A 23,233-nucleotide genomic window follows, 5' to 3' on the forward strand; every position below is an offset into this window, starting at 1 on the left:
TTTTTCACGGAAAGGAACGATCCTTGTGCTTAAACAGGCTACTTTCTTTTCACAGCTTGTTTAAGGTACTGCTCTTAAGCTTTGGACTTTTTTTTTTTTAATGGAATGAGACCAAAAACTAAATGAAATGTGTCTCTAGGTTGTAGAAGAGCAAAATTACACTCAGAGGCAACCTTCTCCAGAACAGAATGCCAGAATATTACAAGATGGAATTCTGACTGAACACTTTTGCAAACCAAAAGTGATAGAAATAGCTCATAAGAAAATGAATTCTGAGGTAGTTTATTTAGTCATTTTCAAATATACCAGTATGTGAGTATGTGTGAGTTTGTATATATTTTAAAAAAACAACAATACTCTACATATAGAAACTATAGAGGATTTAAACAGTGAGAGAAAGAGAGAGAGAGAGAGAGAGAGAGAGAGAGAGAGAGAGAGAGAGAGAGGGCTTTTGGGGTCCATTGGATAAAATTATATTGTTAATTCAAAACCTTTGTCTCAAGTAGTGACATTCACAATGGCTTCATCCAAAGAAAAGGCTTTTAATATTTTCCATAAGAATTGATGTGTTTTCCATTATCCCAAAGATATTGCTACTAACAACAGATGTTCCAGATTTTGGCAGTAATTTCATTTCCTTGACATATTAATATAGAGGTTAGTTTTCACTCCCAGTGATGTTATGGAGGAAAGTATAGCAGGTTCAGAGATCACATTTTAGATGTCATTCTTCTGCTTTTGAGAAAAGTAACAATTTGTGCTAAACTCAGAGCCCCATTTTAATACAAGGGACTTTTGAAGAGAATGCAAGCTATAATATACTATATTTAGTGGTAATTTATTGATTAAGTATTTTAGTGTATTCCCCCCCCCCCATTTCATATTTAATACTACTTCAAACATCATGAACAAGAAATAAAAGTTATTGAAGCGACAAATGTTCTCGTGTTTTTCTAAAAAGAGCTCTGTAAATTTTACTTAGTCACCATTTGTTTTTTGAAACATAGGCTTCATTTGTGTTTCTGTATCCACACTGGAGAGGAACTATGGACTGGTGCAAGAGCATGAATTGTGGAGTCTGAAAACCTGGGGAAAATCCTGAACTTCCTTATCTTTTTAACCCCTCCATTCCAGATTGTGATAACTGAATGATGGACGTAGAAGTGCTTAGGAAAATGCTTGATTATCAGTTATTAGTATAGGTAGTTTTTATAAATGACTGTGAAAGTATTAGAAAAGTAGAATATCTATGGGATAATATTGGGGGGAAAAGGAATTTTAGGAAATTTAGTTTGTCCTATTATATGCGTGGTTTATACTTTTACTATGGTGTAGCTATATGTTCAGGCTATAATATCAACTTGTAAGTGTACAGTTATTAGTATTTTATTTAAATGCATTCTGGGCTTGTGATGATTTAGAAAAACCCTTTCTAATTCTGAGACTCTGAAAATCTATTGTGATTTTTTTTCACTTAAAAAATTCATCATATTATATTACATTTTTTAACTTTGGAGAATTTATGTTTGTAAAAGTTAGAGGTTTGGATCCAACTCTATTTATTTTTTTTCAGTGGGATATCCACATATCGCAACGTTTTATTATAAACATAGGTTATTCTTTAATTTCAGAGCCTATCATGACATGTCATTTCAATGTTTTAGCTAAAAGTCTTCTTTGTGTTACATAGGTTTCTGAGAGTTCTGACGAAGAAAAAAGTCGATTGCATGAAAATCGCATGTTGTGGGATGCAATTACCAAGCTAAGACGGGAAATGAACACAGTAAAAAATCAGGTCCAGGAAATGGGAAAAAACTGTTTTGAGGAAATTGCAATTGTCCAAGAAAAGACTGACCGTCTTGAAAAGGCATTAAGAAAAACAGTATTTCAACACAATGTGGAGCTTGAAGTTCTGAGAGTTGAGAATACTGTGCTAAACAGTAAACTGGAGGATGAACAACAAAACAGAGGAAGACTGGAAGCAGAAGTTGAATCAAACCGGTCTAGACTGGCTACTGCTGTACAGGATCATGAGCATTGTCAGACAGCAAAAGGAGACCTACAATTTACTTTCCAGAGAGCAAGATATGAATGGTTTTGTTTATGTGACAAAATGAATTCTGATATGTCTAACCTAAAACATAACAATGAGATTCTTTCTCAACAACTTTCTAAAATGGAAACTAAAATTAATAGCTTAGAAATTGAGCTTCATCACACAAGAGATGCTCTCAATGAAAGGACATTGGTTTTAGAAAGAGACCTCATTAAAAAGCAGTGTCAAAAGGAGGAAACTGAACATGTGTATCAAAAGGAACAAGGTAAAGTCGATAAAGACATTGGAAAGCAGGAATCCTTACAGGAGAGGCTATTTCACCTACAGAGTGAAAATATGTTGCTTCGACAGCAACTGGATCAGGCTCACAACAAAGTTGACAGAGAAGAAAAGACAGTAATTAACATCCAAGATCAGATTCTAGATATCATAAAAATATTTGATGATGAAACTGAAAATTATTATCTTATGCTGAATAAAATAATTAAGAAGTTAATCAATGAATGGCATCATTTTAAAGGAAGAATACATCAGTGTGAAAATGATCATGTAGAAAGAGATGTAAGTATCCAGACAGATAAGTATTTTTCAAACTTCCTAAGAGAAAATTCAGAGTAATATTTGATGATGGATAAGTGTTGAATCTAGTTGAATATTAAAAATGTAGAGATCATGGCCCTAGCTGGTTTGGCTCAGTGGATAGAGAGCATTGGTCTGAGGACTGCATGGTCCCAGGTTCAATTCTGGTCTAGGGCACATGCCCGGTTGCAGCCTCAGTCCCCAGTAGAAGTGTGCAGGAGACAGTCAACCAATAGTTCTTTCTCATCATTGATGCTTCTATCTCTCTCTCCCTCTCCCTTCTTCTCTGAAATCAATCTTATGTGTGTATATATATAATATTCCATCTATAAATGTGTTTGCTCTGTCAGCTTTAAAGCAGACGCTGTACCAGAGAGATGAACATTAAACCTAAAAAGTGCTTTGTTTTGAGTAAAGACGTTGTGCTGCCCATGAAATTTTAAGAGGTTACGTTATAGATTATTAGTAGATATAGGTTTATATCAATAATTTAGTCTTATATTAATAGAATAATAATTTTAATCTTTCTGTCACCCAATTTAAAACCATTAGGAAGCAAGTAAATGGAAATGCTCTACCAAAAATGAGTATTTTGAAATTAAGATTCAATTAAGTGGATTAATTTCACCGCTAAGTTCAGATTTCCCAGATGAACTGAAATGTGGATGCTGTATCATATACTACCTTCCCTTCAATAGCTTCTTATACATTTTAGTTGGTGTAATGTTATTTTTATTTATGCTAAATTGAATTAAATTTGGAAATATTTCAGTCTCGAGTAATATATTCATATGACCTCTCAACTCTTTTAAAGGCATCTACTTTTCATTAAATCATAATTTGGGACTAATGTGATGACTTTTAGCAAACCCACACTTGATTTAATCTTTCCACTACTATTTAAAAATTTCTTTGAATACTTTTACAAATAAAGTGCTCATGTTTCTCATTTTGAGGCCTCGTTACTATCATTTGGAAATAAGTTTGTCCAAGAAAAAGAGAATTGTAGCTCTCTGTGATTTAGTAACTTGGCATTGGATCTCCATTTCAGATTAGTGAGGGGTGGCAAGGTTTATGTGTAGCAGGGAGGGAAGGCAAAGGCCTCGTTAGCTAGGGCCTTGGAAGCCATTGGAATGACTTCACTTTTCTTCTAAGTCAGGAACCTATTGGGAGGACTTGAACAGGGAATTGAATGTGTGAGGAACTCTGAAGTTAATTTAAGCCTCTGATTAAAAAAATAAATAAAAAGAGAAAATTTTCCATAATATTGAATTTACTACCACTTGATCCACCTACGTACCCATTTCTCTTTGAGATGTCAGTAGATTGCATAGCTTTGAGACTTATAGGAGAGGGGGATGAGAGTGGGGCTGAATCAGCTGTCTGATTTGACAGAAGTGTTACATTTTCTGTGACTTTAACCTGATTAAGCAAACAGAAACATGTCCATATGAGGAAAAGAAGGTGAATTGATGTAACTGGTGATATTTTTCCAGTCATAGATTATCGTAATAAAATTATGATAATAATATATGACTCTAACAAGGTACATCCAGGGTTGGGCCAAAGTAGGTTTATACTTTTTATAGTTGTTTGTGTGGAGAATAATACAAGAATTAGTCAATAACTGTACAAGAGTAAACTCTGTGTTTCATGTACTCACAACTGTAAATCTTTTGCCCCATCCTTTATGTGAAGTTATGTGTTATTAACATAATTTCATAATAATGTGATTTATAAAATGAGTAACAGAAATATCTTACTAGGCCATTGTGAAACAACTTCAACAAGTACTGGCTGGTACCAAAACAAAACTATCTACAATAAAGTTTTTTCTGGAGATTGAATCACGTCATCATATGCATTTAGAAGATAAGAAACAAGATTTCAAGAACAAACTGGATCAAAGCAGAAGTCAAGTATGTATGAAATTTAACCTGTAATCAGTTAAACTATAGCTGGTTAAATAATATAATGTGTTTTAGGATACTACTTTTCATGGCAGCTTTCTTATGTATTTCATTGTGATTAATTGTATTATCTTTATAGTGCACTTATATCTTAAACCCTGGCTTTTATTCTGCCATTTGTATATTTTTTCAAGTATTTACCCTTAGGAACGTTGAGAATTATGCATCATTCTTCATAGAAGTCAAGAGGATTGTTTTCTATTAACTAACATTGCAGTTCATGCCATTCGAAAAGCAACCTCAGAAATTGTTTTCATATAAACACCTCACAAATTGTTCTTCACTTTGGGCTCCCTGGAGGTGTTGTAGGACAGTGCCTTTAAAACTCATACATTCTGAAAATCCTTTGAGGCACCACGTAAATGTTTCTGAGGTCTTAAGGGTTTTATAAGTCTTGGCTTCATCCTTAAACCATGTCTTCCTGGACACCCTGGATTTGATGTTAGCCCAGAGCCCTTTCTTTATTTTAGCACTAGAGGCCTGGTGCATGAAATAGTGCATGGATGCAGTTCCTAGGCCTGACCAGCAATCGAAGAGCAAGTGTCTGGTGTGGAAGGGCAGGTCCCAGCTGACCTCTGCGCCCTGGGCAGCACCTGGGCTCCCAGGCCCCTATGCGCGCCCCCCTCTGCCTAATTCACAGTGCCTGAGTGCCCACACGTAGATTTAGTGAGTACAGCCAGATGCCACAGGCCCGGGCTCAGTGTGGGCCTCTGGGCTGCCCAGCAGCACCACACAGAAACCGGGAGGCAGTGTGAGCTCTTCTGGCTGGCTCACAGACCGGCTGCTGTGCAAACCCATGGGGAGCCTGACCGGCCCCTGTGGTCACAGTGGCTGCGGCCCAGTGGCTGTGTCCCGGATCACCCAGAACATACCACGTGTGTGAGTCCTGGTGTCCTGGGAGAGGGTAGCAGGAGGAGTGAGAGCGAGCTTGGCAGAACCCGCATTCTCGCTGCACCTCTGTCCCCATCACCCCCACCCTCAGGTAGTCAGTGAGAGGTCACAGACCCATGTCATAGTGAGCAGTCAAACTCCTGGTCTCCCCAGTCGAACTCTTGGTCAAATGACCACCCAAGGGGACAATTTGCATGTTACCCTTTTATTATATAGGAATAGAGGCTCAGTGGACAAAATTTGTGCAGGCGGTGGGGGGGGGGGGATCCCTCAGCCTGGCCTGTACCCTCTCACATTCTAGAACCTCTAGAGGAATGTCCGCCTGCTGGCTTAGGAAACATCATTTTCATAATCCGGGATCCCTTGCTCCTTACCTCCCACCTGTTCGCTCCTTACTGCTTGGCTTGCTGTTCCTTAGTACTGCCACAGAGGCAGGAGAGACCCCCGCCACTTCCTTTGTGCTTGCCAGCCATGAGCCCGCTTCTGGCTGAGTGGCACTCCCCCTGTGGGAGCACACTGACCACCAGAGGGCAGCTCCTGCATTGAGCGTCTGCCCCCTGGTGGTCAGTGTACATCATAGCGACCGGTCATTCTGATCATTCTGCCATAAGGGTCACTTAGACTTTTATTATATTGACTAGAGGCCTGGTGCACAAAAATTTGTGCACTCGTGGGGGGGGGGGGTCCCCTCAGCCCGGTCTGTGCCCTCTTGCAGTCTGGGACCCCTCGGGAGATAACGACCTGCTGCCTTAGGCCCGCTCCCGGGTGGCAGAGGGCAGGCCCAATCCCTAGGTGCACCCCCTGGTCGGGATCAGAGCAGGGCCGATTGAGGAGTTGGGGCGCCGCCCCCTGTCATGCACAGAGCAGGGCGGATCGGGAGGTTGTGATGCCACCCTCAGTTATGCTCAGGGTAGGGCTGATTGGGGGGTTGGGGCACCGCCGCCTGTCACACTCAAGGCAGGGTCGATGGGGAGGTTGTAGTGCCACCCCTTGTCACGCACAGAGCAGGGCCAATCAGGGGGTTGGGGCACCACCCTCTATCACCCACAGAGTAGGACCGATCAGGGGGTTGGGGCGCTGCCACTGTCACACACAGGGCAGGGCCGAAGGGGAGGTTATGGCTCTACCACCGCCGAGGGCAAACTACGGCCCATTTGAAATGAATAAAACTAAAAAAAAAAAAAAGACCGTACCCTTTTATGTAATGATGTTTACTTTGAATTTATATTAGTTCACGCAAACACTCCATCCATGCTTTTGTTCCGGCCATCCGGTCCAGTTGAAGAACCCATTGTGGCCCTCGAGTCAAAAAGTTTGCCCACCCTGCTCTACCCCAATACACACAGAGCAGGGTCCGTGGAGGGGGGGTTGGGGCGCTGCCCTCTATCACCCACAGAGCAGGGCCAATCAGGGGGTTGGAAAACCGCCACTCTCACCCTCAGGGCAGGGCCGATGGGGAGGTTATGGCTCTACCCCGTCACAAACAGAGCAGGGCCGATCAGGGGGTTGGGGTGCCACACCCTGTCACACACAGAGCCACAGGGCGATCAGGGGGTTTGGGACCTCCCCCCTATCAGTCACAGAGCAGGGCTGATCAGGGGGTTGGGCGCCTTCCCCTGTCATGAACAGAGCAGGGTGGATAGGTAGGTTGTGGCCCCGCCCCCTGTCACACACAGAACTGCAGGGCGATCAGGGGATTGGGGCGCTGCCCCCTGTCACGCTGATCCCGGTGCCAGGAGGCCTCTCAGCTCCGCTGATCCCGGTCCTGGGAGGCATATTACCCTTTTACTATATAGGATAGAGGCCTGGTGCATGGGTCGGTGCTGGCTGGTTTGCCCTGAAGGGTGTCCTGGATCAGGGTGGGGGGTCCCCACTGGGGTGCCTGCCAGCCTGGGTGAAGGGCTGATGGCTGTTTACAGCTGGTCACACACCCTTCAGGGTGGGGGTCCCCACTGGGGTGCCTGGCCAGCCTGGGTGAGGGGATGATGGCTGTTTGCAGCTGGTCACACACCCTTCAGGGTGGGGCCCCCACTGGGGTGCCTGGCCAGTGTGGGTGAGGGGCTGAGGGCTGTTTTCAGGCTGGTGGGTGACTAAAGCTCCCAACTGCTCCTTTTTTTTCTTTTCTTTTTTATTCTGGGCCAGCTTTAGCTCTGGCTCCAGCTCTGAGGCCTCTGCTGCTGAAAGCAGGTATCTGGTTTGTTTGGGTTCTATAATCGAAACACTGTATCAACTCCAGCTCTGAGATCCCGGCAGGCTGAAAGCAGGTTTCTGGGGTTTTGTTTAGCTTCTATATTTGTAACAATGTTTCAAACTGCAAGCTCAGAGGCCAGCAAGGCATGCGGGGAACATTGGTTTCCTCCATCACTGAAACAAGCAAGCCTCATGTTAGCTTCAAGTTGCCTGGCTACTGGCCGCCATCTTGGCTGGAAGTTAATTTGCATATCTCGCTGATTAGCCAATTGGAAGGGTAGCGGACGTACACTAATCACCATGTTTCTCTTTTATTAGATAGGATTATATAACAATTGGACCTGTGGGAGAAGCAATAATTGGGAAATGGATAATTAAAATCCTTAAGTCCTGTTTCTTTTATATTTAACTAGAGGCCCTGTGCACACAAATTCATGCACTTGGGGGCAGGAGGAGGGTCCTTTAGCCCAGCCTGCACCACAGTCAGGAGCCTAAGCTGCATTCTGGCCCCTCTCTGTGAAAGGTGACCGGCAGGATGATCAGGGAACAGCACCCACAGGCGAGCAGCCGGCCCTGTCCCCAAATTACCCCTCCTCTGCCGCTGAATGCCACTTCTGCCCCCCCGCCCCCCCGATCTCCATCCCCTCCCTCTGCCTGCTGGCACCCACCTTGGCTGACCTGCTTGCTGGCCCCACCCCTCACTGACCATTCTGCAGTTCGGTCATTTTGCATATAAGGCTATTATATAGGATTGTCTTTCTTTAGCTTATCTTTCTCATCAGTTTCACTTTCACCAGCTTCCTAGAAAGAATCCCTGTCATCCTTGTTTCAGTGTCATTTTGTTCATTTGTCCAGAAGCCCTTGCTGTCAGCCTCCTCAGGGGCCATCAGGCCTCCACTCATCATTTCTTGGAGGCACTTTTGGTTTTTATTCTCACTCTTCTCTACATTATGTCAGGTTCCATCCACCTGCAGTTTAAAGGCACTCCCAACTTGTGTGTGTTTCTTTTTTAGTGTCAGCAGTCTGTTTTTATTTTATTTTATTTTATTTTATTTTATTTTATTTATTGCTTAAAGTATTACATATGTCTCTTTTTTCTTCCATTGACCCCTCACCATCCACTCCCACCTCCCAGGACAAGCCCCCACTACCCCAGTGTCTGTTTCCATTGGTTAGGCTAATATACATGCATTCAAGTCCTTTGGTTGATCTCTTGCCCCCCGCTCCCCATCCTCCTTGCCTTTCCTCTGAGGTTTCATGGTCTGTTTGGTATTTCTCTGTCTCTGGATCTATTTTGTTCATCAGTTTATGTTGTTCATTATATTCCACAAATGAGTGAGATCATGTGATATTTATCTTTCTTTGACTGGGTTATTTAGCTTAGCATAATGCTCTCCAGGTCCATCATTGCTGTTGCAAATGGTAAAAGTCCATTCTTTTTCCTAGCAGCATAGTATTCCATTGTGTATATGTACCACAGGTTTTCAATACACTCATCTGCTGATGGGCACTTAGGGTGTTTCCAAATCTTAGCTATTATAAATTATAAGGCTATGAACATAGGAGTGTATGTCTTTTCTGATTGGTGTTTCTGATTTCTTGGGATAGACTCTTAGAAGTGGGATTACTGGGTCAAGTGGAAGTTCCATTTTTAACTTTTGAGGAAACTCCATACTATTTTCCACAGTGGCATTCCCACCAAAAGTGCACGAGGGTTCCTTTTTCTCCACATCTTTGCCAACACTTGTTGTTTGTGGATTTGTTGATGACAACCATTCTGACAGGTGTGAGATGGTACCTCGTTGTTTGATTTGCATCTCTCAAATTATTAGAGACTTTGAGCATGTTTTCATATGTCTCTTGGCTTTCTGAATGTCCTCTTTTGAAGAGTGTTTATATAGGTCCTTTGACCACTTTTTTATTGAATTGTTTATCTTCTTTTTGTTAAGTTGTATGAGTTCCCTGTAAATTTTGGAGATTAGGCCCTTATCAGAGAACAGTGGCTTTGTAATACAGCTTGATATCTGGTATTGAGATCCCTCCTACTTTGTTTTCTTTCTCAGGATTGCTGCAGCTATTTGGGGACTTTATTTTACTAGTATTCCAGATAAATTTTTGGAGAGTTTGTTCTAGGTCTGTAAAATATATCAATGGTATTTTAATGGGGAGGCATTGAATCTATAGATTGCTTTGGGTAGTATGGACATTTTAATGATGTTGATTCTACCAATCCATGAACATGGTATGTTCTTCCATCTGTTTATGTCTTCTTCTATTTTTTTCAGTGTCCTGTAGTTTTCTGAGTATAGGTCTTTTACCTCCGTAGTTAAGTTTATTCCTAAGTATCATAATTTTCTTGGTGCAATGGTAAATAGAACTTTTTTGTAATCTCTCTTTCTGTAAGTTCACTATTGGTGTATAAAAATGCCATAGATTCCTTGGCTTAATTTTGTATCCTGCTACATTGCCAAATTCATTAATTAAGTCTAATAATTTTTGATGGACTCTTTAGGGTTTTCTATGTACAATATCATGTCATCTGCAAATGACAGTTTTACGTTTTCTTTTCCAATTTTGATATCTTGTATTTCTTTTTCTTGTCTGATGTCTATGGATAGCAAACAGGAGTGGTGAAAGTGGGTATCCCCGTCTCATTCCTATTCTTAGGTGAAATGGTTTTAGTTTTTTCCCATTGAGTATGATGTTGGCTGTAGGTTTGTCATATAAGGCTTTTATTATGTTGAGGTATGATCCCTCTATTCCCATTTTGCTGAGGGTTTTTATCAAGAAAGGGTGTTGGATTTTGTCAAATGCTTTTTCTGCATCAATTGATATGACTATGTGATTTTTATCTCTCAATTTGTTTATTATGTATCACATTTATTGATTTGTGGATACTGTACCATCTTTGCATCCCTGGGATAGATCCTACTTGGCCATGGTGTATGATCTTTCTGATGTAATGCTGGATCCAATTTGCTAGAATTTTGTTGAGGATTTTGGCATCTATGTTCATGAGGGATATTGGCCTGTAATTATCTTTCATCATGTTCTCTTTTTATCTGGTTTTGGTATTAGGGTAATGTTGGCTTCATAGAATGTGCTTGGAAGTGTTCCTTCCTCTTGAGTTTTTTGGAATAGTCTGAGCAGGATAGGTTTTAGTTCTTCCTTGAATGTTTGCTAAAACTCCCCTGTGAAGCCATCTGGCCCCAGTTTTGTTTTGTTTTTTTGCTGGAAGCTTTTTGATGACTGCTTCAATTTCTTCCATAGTTGTTGGCCTATTGAGGTTTTTAGATTCTTCCTGATTGAGTTTTGGAAGGTTGTATTTTTCTAGGAATATGTCCATTTCCTCCAGGTTGTCCAGTTTGTTGGAATAGAGTTGTTCATAGTATTTTTTTTTTTTAACAATCCTTTGTATTTCTGTGAAGTCTGTTGTTATTTCGTCTCTTTCATTTCTGATTTCATTCATTTGGATCCTCTCTCCTCATTGCTTCTTGATGAGCCTGGCTAGAGGTTCATCAATCTTGTTTATCCTTTCAAAGAACCAGCTCTTGGTTTCATTGATCATTTTTTGTTTTGTTTTGTTTTGTTTTTGTCTTTATGTCATTTATTTTCCTCTGGTCTTGATTATCTTCTTCCTTCTGCTCACATTGGGGTTTCTTGTTGCTCTTTTCTAATTCTTTAAGTTATAGAGTTAGACGATTTATTGCAATTTTTTTGTTGTTTTTTGAGGTAGGCTGGTAGAGCTATAAACTTACCTCTCAGGACTGCCTTCGTTGTGTCCCATAGACTTTGGATTGTTGTGTTTTCATTGTCATTCGTTTCCAGGGTGTTTTTAGTTTCTTCTTTGATCTCTTTTGTAACCTACCCATTGTTTAATAGCATGCTATTCAGCTTCCAAGTGTTTGAATTTTTTTATTACTTTTGTTGTAGTTTATTTCTGATATTATGCCATTTTGGTCTGAGAAGATGCTTGATATGATTTCAATCTTCTTGAATTTGGAGAGACTTTGCCTGTGAGTCAATATGTGGTCTCTCTTTGAAAATGTCCCATGTGCACTTGAGAAGAACATATATTCCATCGTTTTGGGGTGAAATGTTCTGAAGATGTCAATTAAGTCCATCTGATCTAGTGAGTCATTTAGGATTGCTGTTTCTTTACTGATTATTTGTTTAGAGGATTTCGCCAGTGAGGTCAGTGGGGTATTAAAGTCCCCTACTATGATTTTATAGTTTTTGATCTCTCCCTTGATATCTTCCAGGAGGTGTTTTTGTTTGTTTGTTTGTTTGTTTGTTTTTGTTTGTTGTTGTCGTTTTTATTTGGGTACTTCTGCATTGGGTGCATGTATGTCTACTAGTGTTATTTCTTCTTTTTGTATCAATCCCTTTAGTATTATGTAGTAGCCTTCCTTATCTCCTGTTGTGGCCTTCATTTTGCGGTCTATTTTGTCAAGCATAAGTATTGCTACCACAGCTTCTTTTCATTTCCATTTGCCTGGAAGTTATTTTTCCATCCCTTCAGTTGTGTAAATCCCTTGTTTTGAGGTGGGTCTCTTGTAGACAGCATATACATGGGTCATGATATTTTATCCATTTAGCCACTGATTGTCTATTGATTGGAGCATTTAGTCCATTTATGTTTAAAGTTATTATTTATAGGTATTTGTTTGTAGCCATTTTTATTTTTTATTCCTGTTTTCCTTCTTCCCTTCCTATTTTCTCCTTTTACAGCAGTCAATTTAGCATTTCTTACACTGCCAGCTTGGTGGTAATAAACTCCTTTAGTCCTTTTCTGTCTCTAAAGCTCCTGATTTCCCTTTCAATTTTGAATGATAGCCTTGCTGGATTCAGTCCCTTGCTTTCCGTCACTTTGTATATTTCATTCCATTATCTTCAGGCCTGATGTGTTTCTGTTGAGAAATCAGTTGATAATCTAATGGAAGATCCCTTATAGGTAACTTTCTGTCTCTCTTGGTCAGCCTTTAAGATTCTTACTCTGTCGTTGGTGTTTGCTAATTAATTATGATGTATCTTGGTGTCAGGGTTTTTGTGGTTTTTTTTTTTTTTTTTGGTTCATCTTGTTTGGGACTCTGTGTGCATTTTGGACTTTTGTGATTTTTTTCTTCTCAATATCAGGGAAGTATTCTGTCATTATTTCTTCAAACAGATTTTTTATTCCTTGCTCAGTCTCCTCTCTTTTGGCACCACTACCATGCAGGTGGTCATTTCCTGTTGTCCCATAGCTGCCTTACGTTCTCCTCCTGCTTTTAAGGTTTGTTTTTCCCAGTTGCTGCTCTGCTTGGGTATTTTTTTTAACCTTGTCTTCTAGTTTGCTGATGCAGTCTCAGCTTCCTCTACTCAGCTGTTGATACTTTCCATTGTGTTCTTTATTGCAGATATGTCATTCTTCATTTCCACTTGGTTCTTCTTCATTTCCCCTTGATTCTTACACATGTTGAATTTGTCTCCTATCCTTTTCAGTGTCCTTATAACTATTGTTCTGAATTGTTTCTCTTACAAATTGCTTGCCTCCATTTTGTTTACTTCCTTTTCTGGTGATTCCTCCTTTTCTTTTGTATGTGGGGTGTTTCTCTTCCTCCCCAATTTTTGCTGCTCCTTTGTGGGTTTTTACTATGTATTAGATCAAAATTCTATGTCACCCATATTTTATTGAGTTTTTCTTGTATAGTAGATGTTTTGTGGGATCCAGTGTTGCAACTCTCAGGTATTATGGTTGGGTATTTTACGATGTTCCCTACTTGGGATATTTGGGTTCTCCTGGTGTAGTTGTGTCTTGAGTGTTATTGTCCCATTCATGGATGGAGTGTCCTCTCTGTGTTTCTGGTTATGTGGCTCACTCTCTACCACATTGACAGAACAACACAAAATACAACTCGACAAGATACGACACAAAGGGAACAAAACACAAATGTACTCACGATACTGATAACCCCAATAAAAGTGACCACCAGAGGAAATAGAATTAGGAGAGATAAAAGAAAGCAAAAATGGTACTGAGAAAAAGGAAAAAGGTAAGAGTGCAAAGAAAAAGAAGCAAAATGAAGGAGAAAAAATATACATGTATGGGGAGAAAACTCCACAGGACAAAAAAATAAACAAAAAAATTCAAACAACAAGCACCCAGAAAAAAAAGGGGTAGGGGGGACAGAATCTGTAGAGGCAGAGCTTATTTCCAGAGTAAGGTAGAGAAATTGAATGAATAGGGCAATGGTCATGGTTCAGTATAGAGGTGGTAGAAAGAGAATGAGTGGATAAGAAGAAAAATAAAAAACAAAATAATCAATAAATAAAAAATAAAAAGATAAAAAATAACCAAAACTTTTTTTAAAAAAAAATTATCTATATATATATTCTTCTATTTTTGGAAAAGGAGAATAGAGGAGAGAGCAGATAGGCTTGAGTTTAGTGAGTAGAACTAATTAAGCCATTAGGAGAAGAAGAGAGCAAGATAGGAGAGGAAAAGCAACAGCATAAAAAATTGACTAGTAAAGAAAGAAAAAAGAGAAGGATGCATTGATTTGAAGCAGGGGAGAGGAAATTAGATACATGAGTAAGCCAACAGAGACTATAATAATAATAACATGTCAATAAAGCAGATAAGGAAGGTCAATTTTTAACAAGGTGCAGAGAGAAAAAATATAGCAGGGATAGGAGAAGAGAAACAGGATGAAAAAGGGAGAAGTGAGGAAGAAAAGGGTGGAAAAAAGAAATAATAAGATAAAATAATGTTAAAATAATAAAAGTGGAATGAAGAAAAATAATACAAAAAATAAAAAGTTAAAGAATAATAAAGAAAAAAATTTAAGGTAAAGATAAAAAATAAAAAACTGAAGTGTCATTCATTTCAGCCCAGTTTTAATGTCCCAGGGGGTGAGGGGGGCTGGTTTAAGACTCCTCTCTACTGTCCTGTCTGCCACTTCTCAGTTTCCTGGTAGGTAGTCAGCATGTGTAGAAATTCCCAGTGATCCACCACTCCTCTGTGTCTGTCTCCACAGTCTTGGTTGCAGGCTGGCAGGACCAATCTGCCTACTTTCACTGTCTGCTTTCATTCTTATTTACACAAGCATTTATTTCTGACATGTGCTTTAGGTGGGGGTGTTGCTGTATTGGTTTCAGGACAAAACAGCACCTCAACCCAATTCCCAAGGGCTCCCTGGTTCTATTCAGAGTCTGTTTCCTCTGCAAAGCTCGAGGTTGGGTGAGGCTGCACCAGTTGCCTTGCGGGTGCTGCCAGGGGCTGGCTCTTCAGGAGAAAATGGCTGCTTAGGGTTGGAGGCTCGGGAGGTGCCAGTGCCGGATTCCTGGTTACCTTTCCCTATCCTGCTCCTCTCCACAGCCTTTCCCCAGCCTCCACAAAACTGCACCTTCACCTGCACCACAGCCTCGGTGAGTGTTTGTAATGGAAAGGTCCTATGAACTGGGTTTAGTGAGTAAAAGCAAGGAAAATGTAAAGGCAAAACAACCGCGCCACTGCGAGCTTCTCTCCCCCTGGTAGGTGCTGCTCCACAGTTCTTCAGGTTGCCTTCCTGGTGGCGGCCTCTCATGGCTGTGGACTCAGATCTAGATGCCCGGCTGCCAGCCATCCTGCGGACCCTCCACCGTCCAGTGGTACCGTGTCCCCAAGGGCCGGACTTGGTGCCATGCAAGTTCTTTCTGACCCGCTGTCCCAGTGGTCGCGAGTCTTTCTCTCCAGCCCAGATCCCGGATCCTACGATTCTCCAGGTGTCCCCTGTCATTTCCAGCCATGGATTTTCTCACCAGCTGTTAATTCCTCAATTCTGGGTGGATGCTGTTCGATTTAGTTGTTCCTTCTATCTGCTCCATGAGAAGGCACATGGCACATCTGCCTATTTGGCCACCATTTTGAAAACCAGCGCTCTAATCTTTTTTTTTTTTTTAATTAAATCTTTACTGTTCAGATTATTACAGTTGTTCCTCTTTGTTTCCCCCATAGCTCCCCTCCACCCGGTTCCCACCCCACCCTCCGCCTTCACCCCCCAAACCCCCCCCCCTCCTCATCCATAGGTGCACAATTTTTGTCCTGTCTCTTCCCAAACCCCTCACACCCCTTACCCGTCGAAGAATAGTCAGTCGACTCCCTTTCTATGCCCCTGATTCTATTATAATCATCAGTTTATTCTGTTCATCAGATTATTTATTCACTTGATTTTTAGATTCACGTGTTGATAGATGTGTATTTGTTGTTCATAATTTGTATCTTTACCTTTTTCTTCTTCTTCCTCTTCTTAAAGGATACCTTTCAGCATTTCATATAATACTGGTTTAGTGGTGATGAACCCCTTTAGCTTTACCTTATCTGTGAAGCTCTTTATCTGACCTTCAATTCTGAATGATAGCTTTGCTGGATAAAGTAATCTGGGTTGTAGGTTTTTGGCATTCATCACTTTGAATATTTCTTGCCACTCCCTTCTGGCCTGCAAAGTTTCTGTTGAGAAATCAGCTGACATTCATATGGTATTCCCTTGTAGGTAACTGAGTTTCTTTCTCTTGCTGCTTTTAAGATTCTCTCTTTGCCAAAACCGGTTTGGCTTAGTGGATAGAGCGTCGGCCTGAGGACTGAAGGGTCCCAGGTTCGATTCCGGTCAGGGGCATGTACCTGGGTTGCGGGCACATCCCCAGTGGGAAATGTGCAGGAGGCAGCTGATCGATGTTTCTCTCTCATCGATGTTTCTAACTCTCTATCTCTCTCCCTTCCTCTCTGTGAAAAATCAATAAAATATATTTAAAAAAAAAAAGAAAAAAAAAAAGATTCTCTCTTTGTCTTTTGCTCTTGGCATTTTAATTATGATGTGTCTTGGTGTGGTCCTCTTTGGATTCCTTTTGTTTGGGGTTCTCTGCGCTTCCTGGACTTGTAAGTCTATTTCTTTTACCAGGTAGGGGAAGTTTTCTGTCATTATTTCTTCAAATAGGTTTTCAATATCTTGCTCTCTCTCTTATTCTGGCACCCCTATAATTCAGATGTTGGTATGCTTGAAGCTGTCCCAGAGGCTCCTTACACTCTCTTCGTATTTTTGGATTCTTTTTTCATTTTGCTTTTCTGGTTGCGTGTTTTTTGCTTCTTCATATTTCAAATCTTTGACTTGATTCTTGAGATCCTCTAGTCTGCTGTTGGAATTCTGCATAATATCCTTTATTTCAGTCAGTGTATGCTTAATTTCCAGTTGGTCCTTTTTCATAACCTCAAGGGTCTCACTAGATTTCTTAAGGATCTCACTACATTTATCAGCGGTCTCACCAGACTTTTTGAGGGTCTTACTAAATTTATTGGCGGTTTCTAGAAAGTTCTTGAAAAACCCTAGAAGTGTGGTTTTGAATTCTATATCCAGTCATTTACTTTCCTCCATTTCTGTCATTTGTGACCTGTTTCTTTGTCTCCGCATTTTTTATGCTTCCCTGTGTTGGTAGAGTGGCTTTCTGTGCTAGGTGTCCTGTAGGGCCCAGTGGCTCAGCCTCCCCAATTACCTGAGATGGACACTCTTGGTGCACCCCTTTGTGGACTTTGTGCACAGTATTGTTGTAGTTAAGCCTCGATTGTTGTAGGTATCACTGGGAGGAATTGACCTCCAGGCCAATTGGGTGTGAGAGTCAGCTGTGTCTACGGTGGGAGAACTTCTGTGCTGAAGAGACCCTTATGAGGCAAAACTTGCTTCAGTGGGGCTTTGGTGCTCACTGAGTCTGCCCCCTGAGTGTGTCCCTTATGGATCTGAGGAGTTGTAACCTGGATGGTCCCAATCTGACCACTGGGTACACTGGCTCTTGGATCTAAGGAGGTGCTAATTTAGCCTCTGTCTAAGGCTACTCAGCAGGAGCTATGAAGAGATCTGCAGATTCCCCTTCCTTGTGTGGGGTTTGAAGGTACACAATTGAGGCCCAGCTGTGAAGCAAAGCAAGCTGCTGTGGGGCCGTGGGCCTTCTCTTGGAAGTTCTGGGTCTGTCTGGCCCAGCTGCAGTTTGTTAGGTAATTTTCAGTTTTCAAAGGGCCAGGCCATTCATATACAAAAGCCTCTGTAGCAGCTTGGGTGGGGCGGGGTCTCAGGGAATCAACAGAGCTGAGCAAGCATCTATGGCTGATCCTCAGCCCTGCCCTAAGGGTCTCCACGTCTCAGTGTCCCGGTAATCACTGCAAGCACCTTTGAGAGAAAGCCGCCCTCGAGTTCCAAGTTCTGCCTGCTGCCAGAGAGTCCAGTTTCTCCCTGTATGAGTCTGGGTCCCCAGAGACTCACCCAGAACTGGAGTTCAGAGCAGTCGGGGGCATGTGACTCCCGCCCGATTCAAAAAGACAGCCCCGTCCTCAGTTGCCAGCCCTTGCCGTGTGTGCCTCCATACCTCTGCACTTCCACACCTCCTCTGAGTCTCAGTGTGCTTTACTCTTTACTTCTAGTTGTAGACTTTCCACTCAGCCAGCCTTCCTGTGGTTCTGGATGATGTCTTTTAGTTGTATTTTTGAATTTGTTGTGGGAGGCAGCAATTTCTGGTGTTTATGTATGCCGCCATCTTGGTTTCTCCAAAACCAGCGCTCTATTCTTATTGCCAGTATCTGTTCCAGTTACTTATTGCTGCTTAATAACCACCTCCAAACCTCATGTCTTAAAGCAGCATTTACTTGTTCACAAATCGGCAGAGGCCAGCTCATTGCTTTTCCACTTGCCATCAGCTGGGATGATTTGAAGCTGGGAAGTAGAATCATGTAGAGCAGTGGTTCTCAACCTTGGCTGCACATTAGAATCACCTGGGAATTTTTTTAAAATCCTGATTTCTGGGCCTCATCCTCCGGAAATTCTGTTTCTTTGTTATGGGGTGGGGTCACAACATTAGTAACAAAGAAACAGAATTTCCGAAGGATGAGGCCAAGCAATCAGTATTGTAAAAAGATTCCCAGGTGATTCTAATGTGCAGCCAAGGTTGATAACGACTGTTCTAAAGGCTTGTTCATTCACGGGTTTGTCAGGTGCAGCGGGCTTTTGACTGGGACGCTTGCTGGGGCAGTCTCAGCTGGACACCTGTATGAGGACTGACCATGTGGCCTGGGCTGCTTGGTTCTTCACAACACGGTGGTGAGTTCTCAGGCTGAGCTCCCTAGGGAGAGAGTTAGATGGCACCAGACATAGCAGTCACACAGCAGTCACCATTATGACTGACATTCCAGCAAGTCTTTTATTGTTAACTAGAGGCCCGCTGCATGAAATTCATGCCCTGGGAGGTAGGGTTCCCTCAGCCCAGCCTGTCCCTCAGTCAGGGAGCCCTCAGTGGATGTCCTACTGACAGCCACAGTCTGGTAGCAGAGGTGCAGAGCAGGCGTCCCGTGTGTGTGTGTGTGTGTGTGTGTGTGTGTGTATGTGTCTGCTGGGGGTCTGCCCCCAGCCACATTGGAGGCTCAGAGTAGGCTCTGTGTGTGTGTGTGTGTGTGTGTGTGTGTGTCTGCTGGGGGCCTACCCCTAGCCACACCATGGAGGCTTGGAGCAGGTGCCCCTCTCTGTTGATCTGTCAGGCTCCTGGCCTCCACTCATGTTGTACTCTCCCTTGAGCTGTGGCCAGGGTGGGGTGCTGCCTGCAGTCCACCCATTCCTACTCTGGGATCACCATGGTGACCCAGGAGCAGGCCTTACTGGGTGCTGCCTACAGCCACACTTTACTGCTCACCGATCACTGGATTGCCAGGGCACCTGGGGTCAGGCCCTGCTGGGTGCTCCCGGTGGGCGGGCATTTTCCTGCTCTCAAATCGCCATGGTGTCCAGGCTGGGGGCGGGGCTTAGGCAGCGCAGGGCTTAGGCAGCACACGGGGGTCCCAGCTGGGGGCGGGGCTTAGGCAGCACGGGTATTAGGTGGCACCCAGGGTCCTGGCTGGGGGTGGGGCACCGCTGAAGCCCCGTGCCCAGGGCTGCACACAGGGACAGGATGGTGGCTTGCGCTGTCCCGCCCTGCCTGCAGTATGCAAATTAGCCACCATCTTTGTTGGTGGCTAATTTGCATATCATGCTGATTAGCCAATGGGAGGCGTAACGAAGGTATGGTCAATTACCATCTTTGTCTATTATTAGATAGGATGATGATGTTGTTTTGTTTAGTATCTTCCCTTATTTTGTGAAAAGTAACAAAGAATTTAAAGATAGCATTATTGAATTCAGCCTCCCACCCCCACTTTTTTGGTTCTAAAAAATGTAGGGCTTATGTCGCTAAACTTTAACAGTAAAAGTTTTAATTTCTCTGTAATCCAGGGAATCATGTCTTCTTGGAATGCAACTTAAATTAGCATCAAATGTTTCTGGTTCAGTAAAAGACCGATGGCATTAGAATCCATGCTCATAAGATGAATTAGTTTTATTTTGAAAGTGTTATCTTGGGAAGCATTTGGTGACAGTCCTGAGTACCACAATAAGATATCTCTAAAACTTTTTTAAAGATTATGAAGAGTTAAAATGGGGCAAGAGGTAAGAAACTTCTCACTAAGGGGCAACGTGTAGTCATTTTGTGGAGGAAAGACATGAAACAGTCATAGGAAAAGGAGTATAAAGTCAAGTGCAGACGTTGTGTGCAAAGACGACAACAGTAAATATATTTTTGTGACTCCTGGTCGTTTTAACTTTGGTCTTGATTCTGAGTAATTCAAGGTTCCACATTCGAAGACTACCACTGTACAGATAACATTTTATTACAACTGAACTCATTTCAAAATTTCATACTGGTGTCCACACCTTCATAACCAAACTATATTCTTTTATTCATGCAGAATGATGAGCTTATAGCAAAACTGCAACCGTCATCTTCAAAATGCATACGTCTGGATGAGGAAAAGACACCTCAACAGGAGTTATCAATGGAAGCACTTCTAAAGAGATGTGAAGAAGTAAAGTCTGAAAAAGAGAAGTGGAAAGATAGAGCAGAAAACCTCGTAACACAAATGAATATGCATATGGAAGAAGACTGTGTAGGAGAAAAGTATAATTTAAAGTTTGAAGAAATTACAAGGATGTAGGGGAAAAAGTGACACAACTCTATTTTTACAGGTTAATTTATTGATTTAATGTGCTTTAATTTACTTCACTGCAAATTTCATTTTGGATAAATACAGTGTTTTCCCTTTTCCTCTACTTCCTTTAATGGAAATTTATTTTGTAGATTTCTAGAAGGAAGGTTGCATCTGTTTTTCCTTTGCAGTATTTTAGTTTCCAACATTACTATCACTAAATTGATCTTTTTCAAATGATTCTTAGTAGAGGATCATTTTATTTTTAAGACCAGTTGATGTTAAACAGAACTATTTGAAAGAAAAGGGGAAAAGGAGATTTAAAAATTGTCCCATACTCTTGAATTTATATCCTTCTACTTTAAATTTTTTAAACTGAAGCTATTATTCTTTGAATTCTCAGATTACATGAGTACTAATAGAAGAATGATTAACTCTATAACTCAGATTTAATTCAGTGTACATTGATGATAAATATTTTAAGTGTCAGCTTTTTTTCACAATTAAATGATGATCTCTGAGTCGTTGACTCAAAACTAAAGAAAACAATTATAACTGTTCAGGTTATACTTACTTTAAAAATGTATCCTTTGTATTTGCTTTAGACACAAAGAGCATCTCAAGAAACCCCAGAGTAGTTAATATGTATTCATAATGCTTCAATAAGAAGTCAACTGGAACTTAGAACTCCTCTTTTTGAAAACTTCTCCAGATGACAGCAAGAAGAGAATCGGAAATATATGTGTGACTCTACCAAGAAGAATTGGAACACAGAAAATTATTGGAAAAGCAATGAACTTTATACGTCAAATGCAGACTCAGAGAAAATAAATTTAACTCATTAATTAGCCTCTAAACTTAAAACATAATTACTATTGTGCCAGGGTCATGAGATTAGTAGGGCATGAAAGCTAACTAAATACTATAACTTTGGCAAATGATGTTAGTAAATAAACTTACCTTTCAAATGTTCCTTCAAGACAGTTTAATCTCTCCTCCTTTTTTGGTTTTACGTGCCTTTGGTGTTTTTCCCCTTAATATTTTTATGTATTAACTTGATCTACTAGTCTTTAAGCTGAAGCTCTAAGATTTAGCAATCCTATCTACTAAAAGAGAAACATGGTAATTGGCATACGACCGCTACCCTACCCATTAGCTAATCAGCAAGATATGCAAATTAACTGCCAGCCAAGATGGCAGCCGGAAGCCAGGCAGCTTGAAACTAACATGAGGCTTGCTTGCTTCAGTGACGGAGGACTCCAACGTTCCCCGCCTGCCTTGCTGGCCTCTGAGCTTGCAGTTTGAAACATTGTTACAAATATAGAAGCTAAACAAAACCCCAGAAACCTGCTTTAGTCCACTGGGCTTCAGCCAGCAGGATTGCAACATTGTAAGCAAAGGCCAGAAACCTACTTTCAGCAGCGGAGGCCTAAGAGCTGGAGCCAGGCCTCAAAGCTAAAGCTGGCCCAGAATAAAAGAAAGAAAAAAGAAAGAAAGAAAGAAAGAAAGAAAGAAAGAAAGAAAGAAAGAGAAAGAAAGGAAGGAGCGGTGGGGAGCTTCAGTCACCCCCAGCCAGAAAACAGCCCGCAGCCCCTCACCCAGGCTGGCCAGGCACCCCAATGGGGACCCCCACCCTGAAGGGTGTGTGACCAGCTACAAACAGCCATCATCCCCTCACCCAGGCTGGCCAGGCACTCCAGTGGGGACCCCCACCCTGATCCAGGACACCCTTCTGGGCAAACCAGCTGGCACCCACCTGTGCACCACACCTCTACCCTATATAGTAAAAGGGTAATATGCGTCCCAGCACCGGGATCAGCAGAGCCACGAGGCCTCCCGGCCCCGGGGATCAGCATGACAGGGGGCAGTGCCCAAACTCCCTGATCGCCCTGCGGCTCTGTGTGTGCCAGGGGGCGGGGCCACAACCTCCCTATCCACCCTGCTCTGTTCGTGACAGGGGAAGGCGCCCAACCCCCTGATCAGCTCTGCTCTGTGCCTGATATGGGGGAGCTCCCCAACCCCCTGATCGCCCTGTGGCTCTGTGTGTGACAGGGTGCGGCACCCCAACCCCCCCCCCTCCCCCACGGGCCCTGCTCTGTGTGTGATGGGGTAGAGCCATAACCACCCCATCGGCCCTGCCCTGAGTGTGAGAGTGGCAGCGCCCCAACCCCTGATTGGCCCTGCTCTGTGGGTGATAGAGGGCAGCGCCCCAACCCCCTGAGGGGTCCTGCTCTGTGTGTGACAAGGGGCAGCACCCCAACCCCCTGAGGGGTCCTGCTCTGTGCGTGACAGGGAGCAGTGCCACAACCCCCTGATTGGCCCTGCTTTGTGCGTGACAGAGGGTGGCGCTGCAACCTCCCCATCGACCCTGCCTGGAGTGTGAAAAGGGACGGTGCCCCAACCCCCCAATCGGCCCTACCCTGAGCGTGACTGAGTGTGGCATCACAACCTCCCTATCACCCTGCTCTGTGCATGACAGGGGGTGGCGCCCCAACTCCCCAATCAGCCCTGCTCTGAGCCCGACCAGGGGCTGCACCTAAG

At 42.5% G+C, this 23,233-nt stretch overlaps 1 protein-coding gene across 3 annotated transcripts in view; it reads left to right on the top strand.

Moving 5' to 3' along the window:
- Positions 1 to 22,162, top strand: part of LOC308523039 (coiled-coil domain-containing protein 144A-like) — a 64,796-nt gene extending 42,634 nt beyond the window's left edge. For all 3 annotated transcript variants that reach the window (XM_081096700.1, XM_081096701.1, XM_081096702.1), the window contains 4 exons: positions 1,691 to 2,617; positions 4,402 to 4,554; positions 20,456 to 20,732; positions 21,298 to 22,162. In XM_081096700.1, coding sequence (XP_080952826.1) covers positions 1,691 to 2,617; positions 4,402 to 4,554; positions 20,456 to 20,701 — 1,326 coding nt within the window. In that variant the 3' untranslated portion in view covers positions 20,702 to 20,732; positions 21,298 to 22,162. The remainder of the gene's footprint in view (positions 1 to 1,690; positions 2,618 to 4,401; positions 4,555 to 20,455; positions 20,733 to 21,297) is intronic.
- The last annotated feature ends 1,071 nt before the right edge of the window (positions 22,163 to 23,233 follow it).

This window comes from Myotis nattereri (genome assembly GCF_964212035.1).
Source record: "Myotis nattereri genome assembly, chromosome: 1".
NCBI classification, from domain to species: Eukaryota; Metazoa; Chordata; class Mammalia; order Chiroptera; family Vespertilionidae; genus Myotis; species Myotis nattereri.